The sequence below is a fragment of the Alligator sinensis genome, unplaced genomic scaffold (genome assembly GCF_000455745.1).
Source record: "Alligator sinensis unplaced genomic scaffold, ASM45574v1 scaffold702_1, whole genome shotgun sequence".
In the NCBI taxonomy this organism is placed as follows: Eukaryota; Metazoa; Chordata; order Crocodylia; family Alligatoridae; genus Alligator; species Alligator sinensis.
Genome location: NW_005842567.1, coordinates 870574 through 896703, shown reverse-complemented (window position 1 = coordinate 896703; position 26130 = coordinate 870574). Strand labels below are relative to the sequence as shown.

Sequence of the window (26130 nt, the reverse complement as noted above, 5' to 3'; positions counted from 1 at the left end):
TTATAACTCACTGTGGCTGCTCCTGAGTTTGGTGCTTTCCAGTGTGCTTCCTTGATTTTCTGAAGGAGAAGAGCCAAGCGAAAGGGGATCTAAATCCCAGGATGGAAGATGAGGTGTTCTTTTCATTCTTCTGTGGTTGTGGATTTGGGGGAGATGGCATTTTCAAATCATTAGGATCTAAAAAAATGTTAAAATATTGCAGATAGCTAATTCCAGTTGTTCTCAAATGTAAACATTTCTAAAATATAAAAAAATAAACAATAATTCTGCATGCCTGAATAACAGCTGAAAGCAATCTGTTATTGTCAGGGTTAACTGTAGTTTTGATAATAGGCGAGACAATGGATTTGTATAGGATGATTTGGATAGGGATGATCCTGTCTGAGCCAGGCGGTTGGACTAGATGACCTCTGGGCTAAGTATAAACAGTCAAAAAGCCCAAAGCTGCATTGATTCAATTGTTGAAGGTTAGTTTACACTGCATAGATTGAATTGATAAGAGACTGAACAGACATTCACTTTTGATTCCAGAAATGCAGCCACATGCCTGTAGTGGCCCAGGCCAGAAGCCAGGGGGTGCTAGAGCATACCTCCCTGCTTGGCCAGAGTAGACAGCTTATGCCAAGGCTAGCCCATCAACCTGGCGAAGGGACAGTTTGCTGGGGAGGTGCAAAGCAGCCTGGGATGCTAGGGGACTATGCACTTGAATCTGGAGGGGATCTGGGACAGAAGTTCAATAATCTGATTTAACCTAAATCAGTTAAGTCCGATACTACATCCATCCGTCCACTTATCTTAAACCAATTTTGACCATTTTGAAAGTGGTTTATGTGCCCTGAACTTCTGCTGTATTACAGATTTGAACCAGTTTCTGATCACTTATATCAGTTTATGTATAATTTCTGTCCCTCTTTCCCTAGACCTGGAGGTCCCTTCCAGTCCTATTTCTCTATGATTAAAAATGACCTTGAAAGAAAGCAAAGAGAGGCTGAGCCCTTTTGTGATTCTTTATGATGTATATCACTGGTCTGCAAGTTATTCCACCCCACCCAACCTAAACACACACACACTCATACATCTTATTTTCCTTATATGTTTTATGCTAGATATATGCAAATATTAGTGATATCACTTAAGAGAGAACAGACACATGCTGACTTCTGGGGAGTAAGATACAGAACGGGTTCAAAATTTTCCAAAGGTAAATAGTTTTTAGAAAACATGGCCACCTACCTTGCGAAATTCATACCCATTTTAAGTTTTCTCCACTTAGGCATTCAAAAACAGAGGCACCCAAAATCACCAGTCACTTTTGTAAATCTCAACCAAATCCATAAAGAAGACCTCAAATGTGTACGGCACTCCAATATCACAGACCTGACCATGCTATAAATGACTAGGCTAGATGGACAACTCCACTTTTACTTATACAAGAGTAACGAGTACTTAGGTATCTGAATGTTATTAAACGTTTTTCAGCCCAACTTCCACTGGATTCACCACTCCAATCTAGGGACATGAGTGCTACATTTAATGCATCTAAAATGTTTTATTTTATATAAGCTGTCTTTCCTAGAAATTATGTCAAAAACCTTTTGTTTGCAGGCATGGGAGTTGATGAAAAGTGGGAGAATTCTTTAATGGGAACATGAATGATGTCCTCTTGCTAAAAGCCACTGAAAATGGAGGGGAATGATAACCAGATTATTGTTCACAGAGTAATGAAACAAACTTCAGTCTCTGGTGCTAAGTGCCACAGAGGACAGAGAAAGCAAAGCAACACTCAGGGAACAGGGTGCTGGGCACGGTTCCAAAATTAAAAGTGCTTTTCAATGTTTGTCTCTGTTTTGGGTCATCTAGTTTGAGAGACAACTCAACATCTTAGCGTTATAGTATTGAAGACAAGATATAGAATTGAAATGGATACACAACAACATAGCAGTAGCTTGTATAAACTGCATATCTGCTTTATATGATGCTGCTTCCAGCTATTTGATGGTGTTTTTCTGGAAAGTGACAGGGCCAAAGCACAAAGTTGTATCAGAGATGTGAATGGAAAAGCAGGATACAATGCTCTTGAAAATACATGGCTGTAGATTGGAAAAGATACTTCAGAGCATTAGTGACCAATCACTTTGGCAGCCAGGAGTGGATCCAGATGGGGTGCAGTGCTGCGACTGCACCCCAGTTTTGCATTGGACTGCATCACAGGAGCCTCTGGGGACTTTTTAAAATCCCCAAAGCAGGTAAGAATTCTCCCCTTCCCCTCCATGGTCAAAAGCATGTCTTGTCCCCTCCCCTCCCTGCTGTGAGGGCTTTCCTTGCTGTCCAGGGATGGGGAAATTTCAAAGCTGCTGCTGCCTATTTCAGTGGAGTTGCATGTGGGCTGAGCTCAGCTGGGAACAGCAGCAGAGATAGGTAGGGGGGGTCCCCCCGCCCCACACCTACTCCTAGGGGACTGGCCAGGGTGGGAAACCACCCCCAACCCCCATGCTGCTGCTGCTGTCACAGAGCCCAGGACCCATGCAGCCTGGCTGGAGTGGGCAGGAGTGGTTTTGAAGCTACTCCCACTCCCAAGACAGTGGGGAAGGCAGCAGCAGCAAGCAGGGGAGGAAAAAGGCAGGGACATGCTTTTGAGCACAGAGGAGAAGGGGGAGGATTGTTTTAAAGTCGTCAAACCAGGTAAAAATTCCCAGACTTCCATGGTTCAGCTGGGAGGGGGGGAGGAAGTGGGGGTGCAGCCAGTCCTGCAATGCAGGTGGCTGCTCCTGCATCCACCTTTGGCAAATCCTGGATCCTTCCCTGTTGGCATCTATGCCTCAAATTAAGACTCATCCCCGCCCTAAGTAGGAGACCTCTCACGGCTGTATCACAGCTGCAATCAGATCAGTCTAATACAGTATCAGATCCTCACCCAGACAACCTAACACTTTCATTTTCACACTTCCTAGCCTGTGTGATCAGCCAAGGATCTACTCAGATACATTCAAACTCTACTCCTCCAAATCTTTATTAGCCACTGAGATCTACCTAGCTTAACAAAAACCTCATTTATCTTAAAGTACTTCCATTTCTTCCATCCCTTAAAAAAGATCTGCCTGTGAAAGTTAATTATTTAACTATATTTACCTTTAATTTTTATTTCTGAGACTACAATCATTTATATGAAGCTGATGTTTTTGCTTACATCAGATAACATCTACTGTAGTATTTGCTTATGATCTTTGCAGCTATCATAACTAAGGTAAGATATACAAAGAGCTTGCTAATGTGTTGTGCTTTTAACACAATCAGCTTCAAAGCAATATATTTTCATTCGAGGGTGTGTTTTTGCTAAAGCTTTGATGTGAGAAAGAATCTAACAAAATTCCAGAATTTCCTTCTCACTGAACATGGAGAAACTTTGATGCACTGTTTTGATGACATTCACATAAGAAAGGAATTTGAAAAAAACTCTGACTCACTGTTTCTCGAAGTCTTCTTTAATTGGTGACCTATTGGTTGTTTTAGCATTCTGCTGACACCTTCAGTGTCATTCTGAAGGGTTTTTTCCTCCATTTCTTCAAACCATTCTCCAGTGACTCCCTGCTGTCCTGTTACATCTGGCTTTTTCTTTTGAAGTTTGCTAGAAGAAAACAAAATCACTGTGGTTTTTCCCCCCTCATCTCATTTAGAAATTTACCATTTCCTCACTAGGAATCCTTCATCTCCTTGTGGTTATGGTTAATACCTAAAAATCAAACGACTTCATAAAAACAAACAAATGAGGGCATTATCTGTGCAGGTCAATGGAAAGATACCCTTTGACTTCAATGGGAGTTGAATTCTCCAATTCAGTATGGTACTTAATTATGTGCCTAACATTTTTCATCAGTGGAACTACTCATATGGCTTGAGTTAGTTACTGCCATGAAGAATTCCAGCCTTCTGTGATACAGAATTGGGACCAAAATGCATGACCATATAGGACTGTGTGTACACCTTAAAACTTACTGAAGCCAAGCCAAGATTAGAAATCTTTGAGGTCAATAGCTCAAAGAATATTTATTATATTGAAACAAAATTTGATATTTTCACCCTCTCATTTACATAGAAGAAAGAATAGGGTTGTTCCCATCATTTGTCAGAAACACTTTGAGGGAAAACCTGTGTTTTATACAGCATGCAGCAAGGTAGGGGAGCAAGCTTCAGGTGGGTAATAGAAATACATACCCAGATAATAGTAAACACTAAATGTAATCTGTTAAACAAGATTATCACAATTTTGTCTTTTTTTTCCTTGATGCACTATAGCTTGTTGTACATTTAATACATGTTTTAGTCAACCTACAACATTTTTCTCCCAAGCAGAAAACTATGTGAGTAAACATGAAGGAAATTATGCAACTAGTGCTATCAGGAGTTGGAGTGGCAGGCAGCCATGCAAGCCCCCAGCTGGCCCTGCTAGCTTGGGAGGTGCCAGCTGCCCCCAGCTAATTCCAGTTAAGCAACTGCCTGTGGCTGCTTGCAGTGACCTTTGGCATTCTCATAAGATTTTTTGTTTAGCCCTCAGTGCTCCTGGTTCTTGATTCCCAGTCTTGATTCCCTGAGTGTCCTAATCCAGCTCAGCTCCTTAGTCCTCTCTTCCCTAGTCCAGTTACCTGTCATTCATTCTGTTGTTCCCTGATGCCCCTCTTCGTACCTGAACGTCTGCCTAGCCCACAATCTTGCCTCGCTCCCTGACTCTACCCAGCTTATGACCCTTTTGGCTCTTGGGCTCCTAATATTGTTGACCCCATCAGCTCTTAGACTTCTCAGGCATGTGCCCTTAGCCCCTGGAATCTGACACCCCCCCCCATGTCTAGGTCATGCCCACGACAAGATCATGAACTGAAAGAGAAACTGCATAATGGCTTCAGGTTTTGTTCCAGATAAGTTGTCATATGAATATAGAATTTATCTAAATATAAAAGAATAAGATATATTGCAAAAAATCCTGACTGTGCCCCTGAACTGCAAAAGTACTGGCTTTCATACTATATTATGTACGGACCTGATCATAGGCACAGACATATTTACTCCACACCCAGCTAGCTAATTTTGATAGTGAAGAACATGACCCGTGTGCAGACAAGTGATGTAATGCCAATATTTTAATAAGGGCTCCCACTAAACTCTTCCATCTGAATCCCTAGTAAACCCCCCATCTCAGGGAAGTGCATGTGCTCTTACACCAGGGGTGGGCAAAATGTGGCCTGGGGGTCGAATGCGGCCTGCCAGGCCATTCTATCCAGCCCTTGGGGCCCCTAAAAAATTTAGAAAATTAATATTTATCTGCCCCGGGCTGCCTGTCATGCGGCCCTTGATGGCTTGCCAAAACTCAGTAAGCCGCCCTCTGCCCAAAATAATCACCTGCTCGTGTCTTACACAGAGGGTTAGACTGAGAAATCTACTCGTTCATCTTTTAAATGAAAATCCTTTTGCCATGCTCTCTGCTGGAGACAACACCAGTTGGTACATGAGATTAAATGAAGTGCATCTGCCAAGAACATTTACATTTATTTCTGAAAATTATATTGAATACTTTTATGTCTAGCACAGAACATTCTTGTGTCCTTTGATGGAAGGTATGATTGGGTTGGAGGCACTGTAGGTAAATTTGTGAACATTTCTCATTAGCAATTTTTTTTAAGTACTCAATAATTGGAACAAACTGATGTATTGAAAAGGCAAAAATAACTGCTCATCACAAGTATTTCCAGAATCCTGGGAGATGGTTGAGAAGTATCCAAAGACCAGGTAAATCCCATCACAAACAAGAAAATCACCCTAGTTTTTGTGGCAAACTGGGAAGGTATTTTAACCAGGTACTTGAGAACCACCTCCACTACCTCTCTGATGCAGCCTTAGCACAACAGATGAGGAGGAACGGGATACAATATCTGAGAAACTGCAGTTACAAGAAACATCTGGAAAATGAACACGCAACAATTTTCCTGGAGTACTGAACACTGAAAAATTTCTTATAATGAACCCCTACAAGTCTCTTAAAATAATCCATATATAATGTTAGTCTGATTTGTGTAAGATGTAAACATATGATTTCAATAAAAAGTTACAATTTATATGTCGGTACAAATTTTGACTCTTTTTCAAGGAAGGCAAGTAAAAAACATACCTAAAGTATGGCCATCTAGTGGTAAAAAAACAGTAGTGTTTGGAGAGCCTGAAGCAAATATGGGACATCTGAATTCCTCACCATGAGTAAACTTCCATCATTTTTTATTACGGTTTTTATTTTATTTGCCCCAGGAACGGTTTTCCAAGGCCTCTGTTAACTTCTAGGCTGTGAAAGGTTATTTGCTCACTCAGGTGAACACAAAGTGACACTGGCCTGGCCTTGCTGTGTGCTAGGGACACAGGGCAGAGGAGGGGATGCATGGAGAAGAGAGAAACATAGTGCAGCATCCGCGCCTTTCTCCCTGCACACCCTCCCCTGCCCCAAGTCCCCAGTACATGGCTGCACCGGTGCCACACTGTGTTCCCACGTGCTGCTTCAAGCCACGTGGGTGCAGCTGGTGCAGCTACTTACCCATCTCAGCCATGTGCTGGGGACTGGTGGGGAGGGGGAGGACTGGAAGAGCTGCAGGAAGCTTGTGTGTGCGCGTGTGTATGTGTGTGCATATGTGGCCCTCAGCAGCTCAACAAAACTCATTCAGTGTCCCTCCAGCCCAAATAATTGCCCACACCAGAGATAAAGCACTTACAAGACAAGATGGTATCTGGAGTCAGAATGACAATTAACTTGTCTTTGAGACACTGCTGTTAATACTTGAATTGCAACACTGGTGGAAAAGCAGGAACTAAATTAAACGTTGGGACACAGCTCTGGACCAATATCAAAGCCCCTGGATGCCTTCTACCCCAATGAGTATTGCTTTTCTATCTCCTCAGCCTCATTTCTTTCCAGGCAATAGTTTCAACAACACCCTTTTGGGAGGAGACTACCTAAGTGTGATTGACAAGAAACTTCCTCTAAAATCTTGCAGGATTAAAGAGAGCTTATTTCCAAAGACTGCCATCAGAAGTCCTACAGAGTACTCAACAAAATATAGCAATAACTATGTTGAATTAACTTCAAATAATGCATTTTCCTCCTGATTTTTCCCCCATTTGTTATCCCAAGCATCTCAGCTATTGAGTCCTCCATGAACAAATCCCTCACCATTCTTTCAAACACATCTCTACCTTACTTGCATTAGCATGTGCTGATGCTGTTTACACAGGTTGGGAGATCTGTAATAAGTGAGTCGCATAAGGAAGATGTTACCTGAGTGATTTTGGTGTGGCGCTACCTGGTATGACACGAGAGGTATCTTCCCTATCAGCTTCATTATACAGATGAGGGAGAAGAGTCTGGAATGCTGAGCAAGGGTCTCTGGGAAGTTCTCTGCAACAAACTATTTACTTGAAACTGAGGACCCAATTCTACTTTACCAAAGTCAAAACTGGTCCACTAATTTCTGTAGGAACAGAAAACGATCCTCTTTATACATACAAAATAAGAGACCAGATATCTGCAATGACCAAAGCAAGCAGCAGACTCCACAGGGAAGAGGATATGCAGACCAGAAAGCACATCAGAGCAAGACAATCAGTAGCTGAGAAGTCCGAGCTGAAGTGGTTGCATACAAAGCTGTGCTCAGATACCAAACCTCCACAGTGCAAATCTGTAAGAAACAGATTTAGCCATAAAAATTTAGCCTTTTACTCTGCTAACATAATTAACACGGACTGGAGGGCAGGGAAGGGAGCCGGCGGAAGCACCAGTGATAGAGACGGCCCAGTGGGAGCTGTCCCCATCAAGCAATATGCAGTGCTGGCCAGAGCCATGTTCTGCCCGGCACCAGCACCTCTACCAGGCACAAGTGCCCCGAGCACCCCCACCTGCTGCTGTGCGATGCGAGGGAGTGTCAGGGGGGTCCCCACACCTCCCCCACTCTCCCTTACACCCTACAAATGCCACACACACACACACCCTGCCCCACAACCCCCACATATACACAACTCCCAACATACCCTATGCCCCTGCACACACAGCCACCCCCTCACACATCCCCCCACACACACATCCACACACCCCAACATGTACACTCCCCCACACAATATACAAGACTAAGAATTTATTTTTGAGTTATCACCTCTATATACAGTATGCAAACACAAATCATGACAAATATATTGTTTGTAATAAAATTAAAATATGTTATAGTAGGTGCTTGACTTTTAGTGTATGATTTGATTTTTTTCGAGTTCTCAGATGGCAACCCCCCCACCCAAAAGGAGGATTTCTGGGGGGTGGGGAAAGAGGGGGATTTCCAGTGGCAAAGGTCAGAGGTTAAGGGGTAGGACTTCCGGTCCTAAGATGGCAACTGGGGCTGGGGCAACTGTCAAGGGATAGGGCTACCCAATACTCCAAGCCTGCAGCGGGTAGCCTGTATCCCCCGCCCCACGGGCTCCACTCTAGATATGCTGCCCACAGAGGAGGAGATGGGTGGCGGGGCAGGAAGCCGGGCTCCTTGCTCTGGCCTCAGCAGCTGCTGCTTCCTGCAGGGGGCAGCCAGGGCTCAGGCATTGCTGGGGTGGGGAGGCAGAGGGCTGAAGGCCATGGGACACCTGGGGAGAGTGAGGGGCTGCAAATTGGGAGTGAAGAGCACCGGCAGGGCCAGGGGGCTGTGGATCAGGAATGAGGAGCACCTGGGGGAGGTAGGGACCTGTGAGTTGGGAGTGAGGGGCTGTACTGAGGAAACGGGGTCATGATAAGGAAAAGCACTGCACTAAACTATTTCCTAATGAGCAGGGATTTGGTTCTTCTGTTTGTTGCAGAAAAATGTGGATTTTCTCCTTTGAAGGAGAAAAACACGGATTTTACTCTTTAAAGGAGAAAACTGCAGGAAACTGTGGGTTTCCTCTTGCAGGCTGGCAGTCTTCCAGCCTACAAGAGCTGCTTGGGGCTGGGAGGAACAGGGGGAGGGCAACTGGAGGCAGGGGGTACCACATGCATGTGCGTGCATGTGCACACGCACGTGGCCAGCATACAACCAGGCAGGGTTGTGGAAGCAGCTCTGGCAGCAGGATGCAGGTAAGTCTATGGGGTGCAGGGGTTGGAGGGCCAGGGCTTGGGGACTGTGTGGGGGCGTGTGTAGGGAGGGGTGCCTGCCAGCACTGGGGGAAGGTGTCTGGGCACTGGGACTGTGACAGAGCAGGGGGGTGGGGAGGAGGAACCTCCCCTCCAGTGGAAGAAGGGAGTAGGGGGGCCTTTGGGGGCAGCGGGGAGCTGCAAGGCTGGGCCACTGGCACTGGGGCAAAGCAACTAGGAGATGCTGCTGGAGGGGTTCAGGGCAGGGCGTGCCACAGGCACCCCCCTCTTCCTCGCTCCAGCCTGCACTGGGGCCAGATTTGCTTTGCAGCTACAGCCACCGCACTGCAGCGTGGGCAGGACAAGGGCAGCTGGAGGCCCTCTCCGACAGCACTGGAGTGGGGCGGGGGCTGTGGGTCAGGAGTGAGTGACACTGGCAGGGGGTGGGGGGCACAGGGGAGGTCGAGAGTGTGGGGCACTGGCAGTACCAGGGGGCTTTGGGTCGGTAGTGAGGGGAACTGGGAGGGCTGGGGAAGGGGAATGCTGTGGCTTGGGAGAGAGGGGCAAATGGCATGGCAGGGCACCTGCGTATGAGGGCTGCTCAGCGTCACAAAGCAATGGGGGGAAAAGCTGCAGCTGGACCCGCATCCTGGTGAGTGAAGGGGGCAGAGGGACCTCTGATTTTCAATGATAAAAAAACCCCCAAAATCAAATATCAAAACATATAGGTATTTAAAATTGATTTTATTAAAGGATTGAGGCTCTGGTAGGCTTCCAAATTGCTTTAAAATTGTAAATATATCAATAAAACATTGTGTTCAATTAGTACCTATATATATATAGTGGTGTTTCATTTTAATTACGGAAAGACACAGACATGGGCGACTGGTGCCTCCTGATACTGGCGGGGCACCAGCAGCTAACTGCTGACTGGGGAGGGGGGACGGGGGCCCAGGGGCTGATTGCTGCTGCCAGTGCAAGTGCTGGCAGCAAACCCAGAAGTTTTTTAATCAAAAGAAATCATAATTTTTATCAGAGAATTTGCAATTTTAAAACAGAAAACCAGGATCCCTGCCAATGAGGGGCAGATGAACAGTACATGACAAACTTGGTGTCACTGAATCTTGAAACGTCCTACTTCCTCCTGCAGTCAGTGTTCATACTGTTGATGTTCTTTAAAGCTGCATTTTTGTCAGAGAACAAAAATGACTTAGAATACACAAGCTTTTGGTCCTGGGAGAGGCTGATGATCACTGATGGCTAATAGAGTAAAAATTCCACCTGCAGTACCATAGACCTTCTAAACAGTGGGCCTGATTCTCCACCATTTCCTTGTCTACAAAATGCAAAGTGGATGGAAGAATGCTACTGTTCTGATTCACCAGTGTTTCATAAACAATTTGCACTTCATGTGCACAGCTGCAAATGGCTATGAAAGGTGAAGGTGAAGCATAGGAGAAAAAATATCAGGCTCCTGATGTAGTGTGACTAAAGTACAGCACTTCATTATTCTACCTATGATGAGATGTTCATAAGGTGTCTAGTAATAACAGAAACAATTTCATGATGCAATTGAGGTAAGGGTATTTATGATCTTTTAAAGTGTGCTTATAGCTTCTGAATGGTAGATAATTAATATACCTGCCAACATGACCAGATTAACAGGAAATGACTGCTGAGGTACTCTTTTTGATTGTATTCCAATTTGTATCTAACACGAGATATAGCTCCTTATCCAGTCTAATAAATTGTTAGTGGGCCATGAGGAAAAAAAACTTTTGTAAACAGCGTTCCCTACTGGTAACTAATGATATCATGCTTAGGAAAGGCATGCCATGTTTCTACTCTTCCATGCAGGTAACTTAACATAACAGTCCCCATTTTTTAACAAGAATGTTATCTCTGGAGACAACAAACTCTTTCTGTGCCTGAAGAAGGGTGTTTGTGCTCAAAAGCTTGCAAAAAACAATTTTTCAACTATTTAGTTGGTCTAATAAAAGGTATCACATTTGTCCAAAGAACCTTGTCTGCCTATGATCTCTGGAGACAGAAAGCAAGTTTGAGAACTGAAACTAAGTGTCAGAGAGATGCTTAATGGGATCTTCTAGACTGAGCACTGAGTCCCACTGGGTAGACTGGTTTTCTCCAATCTTTACTAATCTATAGAGGAACCTCTGGAAACCCCATAAGATTGGGCCCTTGGCCTGGGTCCATGGCCTGTTGTGACCCTTTTATAAAAGTTTTTAAAAGGTTACATGAATATTGTCTCAAATAGTATATAATTAGAAGTTATAATCCCTATTCTATGATGACATCTTTGAGCTTTAACATATCTTTAGAATATTTGCAAGGCTGTTAATGGCAGGCTGATGCAACAGTCTGTAATAGTGATGGGCAGTGTGAATTGCATCCAAGTAGCTGCAAATACATAGGACCAGAGCCCGTTCCACTTACTGGGCATCTAAGTAGACATAGGTGTCTAAGTGAGATTGCATTCCACCCTATTCAAGTCCCAGAAAATCCATTAATGCATCAACTTTTGTAAGACATCATCACCTTACCTGCAAGATGGTCACAAAAAGCAGCAAAAAGGAGAACACACCCACCTTTTAGATTAACTATTTTTAGGTGACTTAAACTGGGTAGAATAAATCCCTAAACCCATTTATGCACCGAAGAGGTAGAATATAATCCAATCCATAGCGGTCAGATGATAAAAATGCATTGAACTACGAGTAACTGTATACAATAAAATAATATTATTAACATACGCATTTGAATTGACTCAGAAGAAAGCTACACTACTGAGCTAACACAAGAGTAAGTGTACTGTACATAGGGTTGCACTTCCGTAAGACACTCGATTTATCCATCATTTATTTATTGTTCATTTATTATTTATTCAAACCTCTGATTCTTCCCTTGCTTTTTCTTATAGTTCTCAATATTAAAGGAGGCAGCTGCCACCCCACAACAGGCTGACTATTCCTAACTCCCACTGTTGTCCTTTTTTATTCAATTGTACATGCTAGAAAATAGGTGTTGTTGTTGCAACATATTATTATTATTAATTCAATTTTGCAAGATACTGAATACCCTAATCTCCTATGAGGCTTTGTCTACATGAGGAAATTGACCAGAAAAACCTATTCTACACTAATTATTACAAAATAACTGCAGAATAAAGTCACTTTTATTCAAAAAATAATGTCCCCACAGCAAATTACCTTGCGATTGCCGTTGTAAAACATCTTACTCTGCTTTAGAATATAATGCTCAATTTATCCATGTAGATGAAGCTCTTTCCAATATTTTTTCTCCTATAGGCATTGTCTCAGAATACTTATTCACAGGCTTGATGACAAATATGCATTTCAATGAACAGGGATGCTTTCTTGACTCAGGTGTTAGTGACATCAGCAGGAGGATCAGAGCCTTTGCATTCTCTAACACCTTCCATCTGAGGTTTTCTTAATGCAAAAAACTGCTTATATACAGTGCAACCGCATTATAATAAACTCTGTTGTAACAAACCCCTACTGGTAATAATCTCAGCAGCAGGAACCAATGTTTTTATGATGCATCACAACTCGATGCATCACAAATGAACTTTTAATTATATTTTTAAATTATTTTTTTCTTCCTGTCCCATCTAGTTACCCCATGGTCAGACTGGTATAGGCAAAAAAACTTCATAGTCTTTCTCGGTAGTGGGGGGCATGGCTCTCATCCTTGGATCTCTCACGCATGCTTTAGCAACCCACACAGAAGCCACCATTGTCCTCCTACTTAATTTGTGGCAAGTTAGGGTTTAATGTCTCATGGTCACATTGAGGTTGACTGTATGGTTTTACTAGGTTAAATTGGCAGTGCTTAACCCCCCAGCTCACAGGCCAGATCCAGGTTGTACAGCCATATCATGTGGCCTGCTGGACACATCACGAGTTTGAAAAATTAGCAAAGGGCACATAGTGGCATTACTAATTGCTGTTCCCTGGCTGCCTAATTTCTGGACCCATGGAGAGCCCTGCAAGCAGCACAGCATGGCCTGGCATGCTAGATTTGGCATGTGGGGTGAGGCGAGATTCAGGCAGCACAAGTTGGATCTAGGCAGCAAGGCCAGATCTGGGTGGCACAGGGATAGATGCAAGTGGCATGAGCCAGAATCCAGACAGTAGAAACTCCTCCAGAAAAGGTCATATGGGCCAAATGCTCCCTTCAGGTATTCAGATCTATCCCTGCAGTAAGTCCAATGACATAAAATATTCATAATAGATTAATAAATTAGTTGAGGAAAAGAAGGTTAATTGAATAAAAGTTTGCAATAATGTTACAAAGAAGCCAGATAGATGGGCTACCTGGGCAATTATTTTAGTTGGAGGGCTGCTTAAAGAGTTTTGGTGAGCTGTGGAGGGCTGCAAGGGTAGCTGTGCCCCCTCGTTACCATGTTGGGGCTAGAAGTTCTGCCTCCTAACCCCTGACCTTTGCCACCACAAGTCCCCACCCTTGCCTTCTGGGAAGGGGGTTTGCCATCTTGGAACTGGAAAAACCTCCAAATTATATACTGAAAATTAAAAACCCACAATAACGTATTTTAATTTTATTTGTAAAAGATATTTTTGTCCTGATTTGGGTGTGTTTGCATCATGTGTATAAAGGTGATTGCATAATAGATTCATAGATGTTAGGGTCGGAAGGGACCTCAATAGATCATCGAGTCCGACCCCCTGCATAGGCAGGAAATCCTAATGTCCAATCTAAATCTGCTCTCTGCTAGCTTGTGGCCGATAGCTCAAAATGAAGTCTTACTCTTGTATATTGCAGGGGTATGGAGGGGTGGGATGGATATAGGTGGGTGGGTATGGGGTTTCTACGGTGTGTGGAGGGGGAGGGTGGCTGGGGGTATGTGTGGGGGGTGTGGGTGCATGCAGGTAGCAGTGCGTGAGGCTCCCCCCAGAGGCCCGCAGGTGTGTGTGTGTGTGGGGGTGTGTGTGGGGAGCTGTCTGGGGAGGTGTGGGTGGGTGCAATATTTGTGTAATGTGTGATTGTGTGTGGAAGAGGGTGTGGTTATGGTGGTGCATAGGAGCCCCCATGAGCTAGACAGCACCTGCCCCCACCCTGCAACAGCCCGAAGCTCCAGACTCACCCCCACTGGAGTGGATCAGGCAGACTATATGCACAGCCTGGCCCCTATTCCAGCTCTGGACCGCCTGCCCGTGGCACATCCTGCGGTTGCTCCGTACTGGACTGCCTTTCCAGGCAGCCACTGGCCCCAGCCCCATGGTACTGGTGGGGACCTGTGCACAACCCTGCCCCACCCCACACCTGTTGTGGACTTCCCTGCTCATGCTGAACAGCTACAGCAACAGCAGCACCAGCAGGGCAGAAGTGTGCTTAGCGTGGGGGGAAAGCATCCCTCCCCCTCACTGGTGCCCGGCGCTTCCTGTGCTGGGCTGCCCTGCAGCTCCACCACTGTCACCATCACCTCCGGGCTATCCAGTGGAGCAGTGGGGGCAGCACAGAGGAGACGCAGGGCAGCCCAGCGCGGGATCTGCACGGCTGCTGCAGGAAGTGCCAGGCCGCAGGGAGGGGGAGGGGCCACTTTGTCTCTGCACTGAGCACACTTCTGTCCTGCCAGCCTGCTGTTGCTGCAGCTATTCAGCGTCAGCAGGCGAGCCCACAGCAGGCATGGAGTGTGGCGGGGTTGCGCGCAGGTCCCCACCAGTACCGCGTGGCTGGGGCGCAGGGGCAGCAGCAGCCAGAAGGAGCCGCCCCAGCCCTGCTGCATGCCCAGGGGGTGGCAGGACACATCATGGCTGGATGGTGCCTGGTCCAGGTAGGACTGAGGGACCCACCACAGCCTGAACAAAGCCCCACTATGGGCTGGATCCGGTCCGGAGGCCATATTTTGCCCATCCCTGGGCTACAGTATGCTGCTCTCTGCTCCAGATTCTGCTCGTGTTCTTGGAGGTGTAAATCTTTATGGGCTCCATTGACTTCAGTGGAGCCATTCCAGATTTGCACTTGATTAGCAAGTAAAATCAGGAATTGGCACCTCTCCTGAATTTCTCTCCTACAAGCTCCTATCGATTAAGCTTCCACTGCTAAGCACCCACTTATGTCTTACAACACTTCAAACTCTAATCCTTTAATTTAGTTCCCATTACAATATGAATATGCTACTATTTAAAATAGTAAAGAATAAATGTGGCAATAATATGATGTTCATCTTGAGCAATCACACTCAGACTATTCAGACTTACTTAGCTGGAGAACATAAGAATAGCTACGTACTGGTTCAAACCATAGTTTTATCCTGGCCACACCTGTGGTACAGAAAGCTGAAAGGGAGAGTGAACTTGGTATAACCAGAGTTTTTTAACACTGTTCCCCTGTCACTTATAACCTCCGGGATTTAAGGTCCAGGACAGGGGTTGATAACCCCCAGCACGCATGCTGGAACATGGCATGCGAGGCCATTTTCCTCAGCATGTTACAGCCAGCCTGGCTCTGGGCAGCTGCTGTTGGCCACAGAGCCCGGGCTGTTCCTAGCAGGCGGCCGGGAGGCTGCAACCAGCCCAGGTTCTGTGGCAGGCAGGAGCTGCCAGAGCCTGGGCCAGATGTGGCAGACAGCTGGGAGACTGCAAACAGTTGCACCAGGTTCTGGAGCCCCAGTCTCACTCTATAGCAGTAGTAGCTGCCATGCATGCCTTGGGGCAGACAGTGGGGAAAGGAGGAGCTGGGGGAAGTGCAGCCTAAAGGAAAAAGTGGCCCCAGATGTGTGAGCTTGAGGATTGACAACAAAGAGGTGTGGCCCGCCCCTGGGCTGAGCCATGCCCCCTTCCTGCCCGGCAGCAGGATGCACATGGCATTGCATTGCTCCCAAAGCAGCTGCAGCAGGGCTTGGGGCGCAAATCCTAGCATGCAGCGGCAGCCACCTGTGCCGCACACAGATCCGCCAGGGTGCATGCAGCAGCGGGAGCCTCCCCCACATGCTTGGACCAGCTGCCCAGGCTCCAATCCTCCCATCACATGTCCTGGCTGAGGCCCCACTCACCCCTGCCCCACTCCCTCCTTCACCGCAGGAGCTTCGATCTGTCCTCCCTGGGCCCTATCTCTCCCCATCAAACCTGCTGGGCAGTGGGGTGACATGCTGTAGATCCTGGGTTGCACTTTAATTAAAAAAGTGATCTCATACTTAAAAAAGTTGAAGGCCACTGATCTAGAAGATCCCATTAAATATCTCTGCGATGTTTAGTTTTAGTTCTCAAACTGGATTTGTGTCTCCAGAGATAACATCCTTGTTAACAGCAGCATATGGAGATGAGAGATAACAGACCTGATTACCTACTCATCAGCCTTCTTGTCTCTCTGCAAATTTGTGTACACAGAGTCTAGCCCTTTCTGCCACCAAGTTCCACCCTCTCTTGTCCTATACATAGGTTATATCCTGTTAGGCTGCAGCCTCAAACATGGGGTTTTGGCCTGACCTATAAATATATCAATAAAACATGGTGTTCAACTGATACCTATAGAGATATAGATATATAGTGGCATTTAATTTTAATAGCAGATTTGGGGTTTTTTAATCAGAGAATCTGTGATTTTTAAACAGAGCAAGCCAAGATCCCCGATGTTGATATTTTCCATTTTATTTACCATTTCCTACTTAATCCCTAACATTTTTTGCCTTTTTTGATGGCTGCTGAGAACTGAGCTGATGTATTCAGTGGATTGTCCATAGTGACTCTCTTTCCTGTGTAAAGCCCATCATAGTGTAGATATAGCTTGGGTTATTTTTGCCCAGGTGCATCACTCTACACTTTTGTACATTGAATTGCATGTGCCATTTAATTGCCCATTCACTCAATCGTGCCTGATCCTTCGATAGTTCCTCACAGTCCGCCATGGTCTTTACCACTTCAAATAATTTTGTGTCATCAGCAAATCTGGCCACCTCACTTCTCACCCTGTTTTCCAGCTATTCCTCAAAATTAGCTATTCCTCAAATGAGTAGAGTCCCATGACTATTCATGAGAGTAAGTGTTCAGCATATTTAGTAAGTGTTTCAAAATCCTTTCCATTACCTTTAAATTATAGTTCTTTACTCACCCTTGTCTATATTTTGGTTAATTTAGCTATTAGCTCCTCAGGGAAATGACTTTTGTTCATATATGTCTGCAAAGAACCAAATTCACCAATGGTGCAATATTAATAGTAAATAAGTCCATGATAAATGAGATACAATAGGACTACCAAGGCCTAAAGCATCCTGAAGAAGTGCTTTACATAAAAGTATTAGTTTTTCTTCTTTTATTAGTGCTTCATGCAGGGAGGAATTGCCAAAAAAACAAAGATAATCACTACAGCTTCCTGTAACTCTGGCATTTCATTCTCATTAGGGTTGATGCTGGAAATCTTTTCTAATGATAAGGGATGAGCTCCCTATCCTATATACTTCACTCCTTTGGGTCATCTTAAGTAATGCCAGAGGTCTTACGTACGTTGTGTAAAAAAAATACGAATGTCTTCTTCAAGTATTGGCTGAAAGATAAATGTAGATCTTAAAAATGCAGATGAGCAAGAACAAATTACTGCACCAAAGTACATGGTATAGATTTGCCCATGCAGCAAATGCTCCTTTAGGTTATAAGCATACAAGCATATTTTAAAAGTGCATTCCCTAGACACTATTTTATACCAGGCTCCAACACTAAAACCTTTGGGATCAAACCTCAGCTAAAGGAATACACCTCAGAAATAAGATCCAGGTGAACCAAACAATAAACTTGGTGAGCAAACTGCTGAACACTACAAGGGTACAAGTGCAGCTGTATTCCTTTAATTGCTCTCCAGTGGTTTACTGTAGCTGTATATAACAGTGCAAAGGGGATTCAGCTTTTCACATGCTTTCTCTGGTCTTAACCCAAGGAATGATTGCCTGCAAGGGGGCAGATGATGGTGCTGAGAACTCCTCAGAATTGATTTCTTCAGCTTTTCATCTCTAATCTAATCAAAATCTGTACTGGTGCCATCTGCTTTCATTCTCCTTCCCAAACATATATAATTTATAAATAAAAGATAAAAACAAAGGGGAAAATAAATGAGGAAACAAGCAAAACAAGCTGAGAGCAAGGGAGTGTCTGATCCCGCATCTACAAGCTGCATTCCCTTTCTCTTGCTTCATTTACATCCTCCCACAAATGGTGGTTGGTGCTCATTTAAGGTACCAGGACAAATGACATCCTGTCTGCACCTCCTTTCTCCCTAGATTTTCTCCCTCCCAGCCATGAACTGGTGCCCAATTTAAATACCAGGACAAATAATGACATCCTGTCTATACCCACATCCCCCCACCTTAGAAAATAATTATTCCTTACAGAAGACTCACAGCATTATTTCCATAAAGAAAGATGGGCTAGTGGTTAGGATCCTAACCTGGGACTCATTCAGTTTCCTGTTCTGCCACAGACATTCTGTGATCGTGGGCCTTTAATAACTCCATGCCTAAGTTTCCCATCTGTAACATGGGGATAATAATATATACCCCCATGTATAATAACCTCCAGGTGAGGATCAATACATTAAGGACTGTGAGCTACTCAGGTACTGTGGTAATAGGAGCCGTCTAAATAGATATCCTCTCCTAAATACAATCAATTAAGTAAACAGTTTGGGCCCCTAAATAATTTAGAAAATTAATATTTATCTGCCACGCGCTGCCTGTCATTCAGCCCTCAATGGATTGCTAAAACTCAGTAAGCGGCCCTCTCCCCACAATAATTGCCTGCCCCTGCACTAGGAGATGTGGAGGAAAGATTCTGTAAACGGGGGGCCAAAAAGAGTTTGGGGGTCCTTCCCTCCTATCAAATAAATGTTAAATGCCCCCCATCTCCTTCCCCCTCCCCACAAAGCACCTGAAAATGAACAGACAACTCCCATCTCTCTTACAGGCTTCCTACCTGCTGCCTCTCTTAAATAGCTGGCTAGCCATCTCCTTGTCTCTGCATTCTCCTTTCTAGGCTGCTGGTGCTGCTCCAGTGGTGGAAGGTAATGTCTGCATGGAGGCAAAGCCTAGGCTCAGACAATTTGAGTCAAATCTTTATTAGCCTCAAAGCTGAAATGGGAATGCCCTGGCCTCTGCTCTGCTCTATCATGCTGTGGAGGGAGGAGCTCTCACCGGGAAAGAAAGCAGCAGCTCCACCTCTCCCTCTCACAGTTTCACTCTTTGGCCTTGCTGGTACCAGAAGGTGCCTGCCCAGTAGCATACTACTCCACCCCTCTCACCTACTGAACTCTACTCTGATGCCCGGAGAGTCTACCAGCTGCCAGCTACTTCTCACTCTATGCTCTTCTGTATGCTCTTGGGGAGCACGCAAGAAAGAGAACCAGCCCTGCAGATGCTTTTCTCAAAGCCCCCAGTTCCCAGATACAAAGGGTCCCATGGGAATGTCAGCTTCCATTTGATGGACAGGATACATTTCTAGTCTTTGCAGTTGTAGATGAAGTTTTAAAATGTGCCTGGAGTGACTCCCTCAGTGCTTAGGACCCAGAAGGTATATAAAAAAGAACCCCAAGTGCTCTCATCTCACAAATTTTAAACCAATTTCATGATTGGGTATATATGTGGGGGGGTCCTAACTTATGATTTTGGAGCTCTTGGGCTTGGGAGTACTTTACCTGCCACAAATATTTACTGGTTGTTTAAAGAAAGAAAAAGAGAAGACATTGAAAAAGACAGTGGGAGTGTAAGCTCCATAGCATCTCATTACTAACAACCATTGTTTCAAAACAAGGTTAGTAGCATTCCTTCCTCAGACTAGCCGCCTAGCTTATTTTGCAAGAATTAGATGCAAGGCCCTGGCCTCTTCACATGTCTAATATGCCCTTTAAATGAAGAAGAGTTTATTAATTAAGCTAGGAAGTTAATTTGAATTTTTATTCATATTATTTCTATTTTAGCATTCACCACACATGTTTATATGGATGTAGTTAACAGAGAGAGACAATAAATGTTCTTAACACTATGAATCATTGTAGTTCACAGTATTGCTCATTTTATTGTCACACTTCATATGGTAACTGAATGTCTCTTCAAATCTGTCCTTATAAGTAAGACCGAAGTTGGAGAATGATACAGAATATTAATCCTAGAAAACTCAATCTTTTTTAAAAGAACGAAACAACATACATGTTTTTAAAATATGCTTTTGCTTATTTAATAATTTTAGCACCTTTAAATTGTTTGGCACTGAGCACACATGTGAGATGCACCAAAAATTTAACATCTTCTGTCTATGAAGATGACATTCTACAGCAAGGGTGTCAAACATACTGCTTGTGGGCTAGATCCAGTCTGTGGAGTCTGGTGGGCTACCGGCAGTACAGTGGAGCAGAATTTGGGGTCCCAGGCCCCCAATGAACATGGGTATCAGCTGCAGCCGCCTAGCTCCACGCCACCGCCTGAACAGAACTCTATGCAGCCATGTGCCCCCAGCTCCACGCTGCAACACAGGCAGAGCTCACACCACCAGGCACAGAGCCGGGGGGCAGGGGGTGGAGCCACATTTGGGCAGCAGCATGGAGCTCCGGCCAGTTAGCAGTGCTAGGGGTGGGCAGCAGCGTGGAGCTGAGGTCGTGCAGCTGCATGGAGCTATGTTTTGAGCCAGGGGGCTGCTGCTCATAGTCAGTTCATGTCTGTACCACCTCACACACCTGGTTCCAGCTCCATGACACTGCCCAAACACAGCTCCATGCACCTACATGCCCCTGCCTCGGTGCCAGGCTCCTGCATGTCCCAATGCATACCCCCAGCTCTATGCTGCCTGAATGCGGCTCTGTGTAGCCACGTGCCCCTGGACCCACACTGCCACCCAAACATGGCCCCATGGATCTGGCCCAGGAGGAGCCCCTGCAATCCAGATCCAGTCCAGGGACCAGGGCGAGTTTGACACCTCTGCTCAACAGCATCCTTTTTAGACTGGCAGTCTCTCATCAGATTCAAGGCACTCCTTGGAAAATGCCACGTCTCACTTTTCACCCATTTTTTCACTACAGAAAAATAATAGTGCAATTTTTCTGTTACAAAAAAGGTCAGGAAGACTACAACAGGTCAGACATACAAAAAACTAGAACTCTTGGTTCCAAAATGATACTTTTTATAAGACCAACTGGGAAATTGCAAGAAAATTGTCCTTTTCTGCAGGCTTTCAGGATCGAAGTCCCTTCATCAGGCTCTGGGAAAAGTATAGATGGTACAAGATGGTAAAAAGTCCCCACAGGTAGGAAATACACTTCATTTTTGCACAGAGGGAGCTGAAGATGGAAGGCTGTCCCTCTGGGTCCATGAGAGTGTCTTTGTGAACTGTGCTGAGTAGCTCTTTGATGTGTAGATCAGGTAGAATTCCGTCCCTGGAAGTGTCAGAGGGCAGGCAGAGAGGTAAGAAATCTTTCTTGTTGTTCTGCAGTGAAGTTTAAAATCCAAAATTGGTTAAAATTTGGCATCTTCCATGTTTCAGGGGTCTTGCAATTTCCCAGTTGGTCTAATAAAAGGTATCATTTTGGAACCAAGAGTTCTCGTTTTTTGCATGTCTTCTTGTCTCAGACCAACATGGCTACCAAGTACACCCCTACAACAGGCCAGAATATTCTTGATACTATAGAGCCTGATTTGAAATTTTTGGGTTAATCTTAACGGTGCTAACATTGTGCTGAACCCTGCAGCACCCTTGGAAGTTCTCAAGGCACCCCAGGGTGCCATAGCATCCTAGTTGAGTCTGTTCTACAGACTCTAGCTCTTATCTCCCTGCTCTGCAAGGAGGTACAGGCAGTGGTTTGGCAGAGCCAGTAGATTGCTGTCAATTTTAGAGCCACTAGGACAGGGGTGGGCAAAATGCGGCCCCGGGGGCCGGATGCGGCCCACCAGGCCATTCTATCCGGCCCATGGGGCCCCTAAATAATTTAGAAAATTAATATTTATCTGCCCTGTGCTGCCTGTCATTCAGCCCTCAATGGATTGCTAAAACTCAGTAAGCGGCCCTCTCCCCAAAATAATTGCCTGCCCCTGCACTAGATGTGGAGGAAAGATTCTGTAAACAGGAACCAAAGACAGTCACTGACAGTGTGTCCTGGGTCTCTGTAATCTTTACTTGCTGTCAGAAACCAGATTACATACAAACCCAAAAGATCACAAAGACCCATTCTTGCACACAAGGCAATGACAGAAAGGAAGAGAGAAAGGCAAGCTCTCCAACCCAGCCATAACCACCTCTGTGGCTGAACAAAGTTAGTAGCCAAAAATACAGAGAAGGCCCTGACAAAACCACTAAAATGAATCCAGATGGCACTACGGAGTGAGCATGGACAAGTAAGTGATAATGGAGCCAAATCTAGACGCACAGCAACAGCAGTCTGCATCATTACACAGCTGCAACATCATATGCTCTACAAAGGGCTTGGTAAAATTCTGCTAACCTCCAAAATTCAATTCCCAACACTCTGAGGGATGTCTACCCTGGATAAGAAACTTTCTGGCTTCAAGAGTACATAGGCAACCAGAGAAGAAGCAAATACACACCCTGCTCTATGTAACAGGACCTGCAGCATTTATCCTTTCTAGCAGCCTCTCAGCTGCTCAAATGAAACAGTTCAGCACAATTTAAGAAGACCTTACTAGTATTTCATATTATATAGCAGTATGATATATATGCTCACATAACAGCCACCCCGTCACCAGAACCATTACAATCATTTGCTCTTTCAGACAGGTTATAACAGGAAGAACAGCTATTTTTAACTCTGGAAAATACATCTTCATATGTTTGATTATTTCTCAAGATTTACAACACTATCAGCTTCCTCAAATGGCATGAAGTGCTCTGATTGAGGGGATGAAGCTCACCTCCACTTATTTTAAGTTTTCCTGAGCATCTCTGACATTAGTCTTCATTTTTTTCCTCTGGGGCCTTAAGAAGTTTTCAGATTAGCAATTTCACTAACATCACACACAGCCTCATGTTGTTCCAGAACAATGGTAAAGCAGAAGAAAAAACAATAAAATAACTTATTCCTAAATCCTCAGACCCTCATTTTTCCCTGTCAGCACCCTGGTCAACTCTTCTAGCAAATAGATTCAGCCCTGGGGGACTGCTGATGTTCATGTAAGATGAAGTTCTCTATCCCAAATTCATCCTTGTTGGCCTGACTGTTCAGGTCTGCAGAAGAAGGACAATCACTACAAAAAACAAAGTCACCAGACAGACACTATGGTACCCAAAGTCTAATTCTTGAGAGCTATGAATCCAGGTGATCACATCTAGGTGAAAGATTCTCAAAAAAAAGGAACAGTGCAGGTGTATGCCAGAATCTCTTGGCTGTGCTTTATTAGTGTCAGTGGGAATCAGGCAGAGGGACCAGAATTAGTTATCAGAATACCACATCACTACCCTGAGACTTTACCAGTGCACATCTGGTGTGTCCATGCAAAAATGATCAATTTAGCCTCCACACACTCTCTCAGCATCTGGAGAAGGCTGAGTTCCTGCATTCCTGAAATAGTGCTGAAAGTCAAGAGAATCTAAGAAAGTCAAGAGAGTAGTAAACAAATGTTTTAGAAGGGTGGACTACACCCTGATATCAGCCTTAAGATTCAGGCAGTCTATGCTACTCTTCACAGAGTCATTTATTTGATTTTGTGTCCATATTTCATTCCCGTTATGCATTTTTCCTTAGCTTCAGCAAGGGACTCATAATCCTTTCCATTTTAGCAAGGACATGGTGTTGTAAATTTTAGAGGCACTGTTCATGGAAACCACTATGAGTCATAGAGAAAAGAAGAAGAGTTTGTGTAAATGAGAAAGAGAGTTTGGCTATACCTCAGCCACCATATGCCAGGCCTCTGTGATCTCCACAGTAGGGCCTTCAAGTGCAGCACTGCTCCCTCTCACAAACCCACAACACAGAGGAACCCAACAAAGTGGGTGCCAGGGTCCCTGCGCCAGCTGCCCAGCCCATACCATCCCCAGCCCAACAAAGGAAACTACTCAGCTAATGGCATCTGAGGAGCACTGTGGCCATGCACGATTTGACCCTAAAGGTAATTGTTAATGATTAATGATAAATTATTATTGTTAATGATAGTTATTAATAATGATGGTTGATTGTTCATGTCATTATTATTAGTAATAATAATAGTAGTCATGTTTGTATTAAAGTAGCAACTGCGCACCCCAAATGAGACAGTCCCCTGGCCTGAATACCTTACAATCTAAATAGGTAAGGCAAGTGCCATGAGAAAGGAAGTATTCTTCTACAAGCAGGAAACTGAGGCAGAGAGACATTAAGTAATTTGCCCAAGGTCACATAGGAAGTCTGTGGCTGAACCAGGAATTTAACCCAGATCCTAGCCCACTGCCTTCACCACAACAAATGTCCTCTCTCCTGCATACCGTTTGCTCTAACGGTCATTCAGTTGAAATTTGAAGTAAAACTCTTCCTCAATAATTTATCAGTATAGATGCCTCTCGTCATATATTAAGCTTATTTTTAGCCTTTGCATAGGAGAAAAGGAAATATCTACAAATGTAGATACGTATAACTGGAGCACACACACAGCTATCTGAGCCTTGGTTATCTGAATGACGACTTTGGTTTAGTAACTTGCAGCTATTGATCTTGTGTAACAAACCGTTGCCTTTAGTACTGCTGCTTTATCTTAAGTTTGCTACAGAGCTGTAACTTGAGACTGCTGGTATTGGATATAGTTCTCTTTTTAAGTTTTATTTAATACAAGGTTATAACTCTTAAAAGTAGCGATACATAGTCATTTGTTAGCATATACCTCTAATATAACTTAAGGGTTATATAGTAACTTGTAATAAATTTAGCTTTTGAATCGGCTATTCCAGTCCAAAGGGGTGCAGATAACTAAGTTACTGCAGTTACAGGCCAACTTCAGATGTGCTTGAGAGTCCAGCAGGAGCCTCTGCCCCTTGGAAAAGCTGCCCCCGAGCTGCAAGTCATGTCAGTCCCGAGACCGCTGCCACCCTTGGGGCACCCACCCAAGATGCTGTAACCAGAGTTTCTCAACCTTTTAAGTAGCAAGTACCTCCTAACTTCTGAAAATTGTAATAAGTACCCCAACACTCAATTTTCCAGGGGATTTTATATTTACAGACGTGTGCCATATGTTGGAAGAGGGGCTGTGTATATAAGGCCGTGATATGACAGATGTCTGATCTGGTGTCGATAGGGTTGCCACCTTTTCCACCAGGGGTGCACAACTCAAGTATGTATCTGGGGTAGAAGTGATGCTGGCCAAGCTAGGAGGGCTGAACCCAGTGCTGTTCAAAGCGCGGCATGCCAAATTATTACTGGGGAATTTTTTCCCTAGTTTTGAGGAATTTAAAGTGTTGTGCAATGCGTGGTGCACCAAATTTTTTTCCATAGTTTTGAGAGGCGGAAGGGGTGAGAGACAGAGGAAAAGAGGATGAGAGAGAGCATGTACCCCCTGCCTGTGTCTCGCGTCCCCCCAAGGGTACCCGTAGCACAGGTTGAGAAACCACACTGTAACAACCCTCCAAACTCTCAAACGCAGAGGCCCAGTTGTGTAATTCTGGCCCAAATTTTCCGCCTTTAAACTGTTCCCGCCTCACCCTCAAGCCCTTCCGTCTTTGATTTTATCCTTGCAAAGCAAATAGCCTAGACACGACCGGCGGGACACCACAGGGAAGCGGCGGCCCTAAGTCCGTGGCAGCTCCTGGTCTATGGGAGGTCCCATGGCGTGCCCGGGCCCCGTGTCGTCCCCCGGCTCTGGTTTCAGCGCCCCGCAAGCAGCCCGAGGGCTGGCTCCGGCTCCTCCCGCGCGGGGCCCCAGGGCAGGGAGCGGGGCACGGAGCAGCTCCCCGCCGCCTACCTGATCCTGTCCCTCTCGGCCCTGCGCAGCGCTGAGTCCCGCCGCAGCACGTGCAGGACGGCGCGGGCTTCCTCCCGGCTCAAGAAGCTGAGGTCCAGCC

General features: G+C 45.0%; 1 protein-coding gene across 4 annotated transcripts in view; it reads right to left on the bottom strand.

Moving 5' to 3' along the window:
- EXPH5 (exophilin 5) overlaps positions 1-26130 on the bottom strand; it is a 90636-nt gene that overhangs the window by 19982 nt on the left and 44524 nt on the right. For 2 of the 4 annotated variants that reach the window (XM_025214100.1, XM_025214099.1), the window contains exons 3-4: positions 3465-3625; positions 12-177 (exon numbers count right to left, since the gene is read on the bottom strand). In XM_025214100.1, the coding sequence (XP_025069885.1) occupies positions 12-177; positions 3465-3558 (260 nt within the window). In that variant the 5' untranslated portion in view covers positions 3559-3625. Of the gene's footprint in view, positions 1-11; positions 178-3464; positions 3626-26030; positions 26125-26130 lie in introns of those variants that run through there. The other 2 variants (XM_025214098.1, XM_025214102.1) reach the window with 2 other exon arrangements.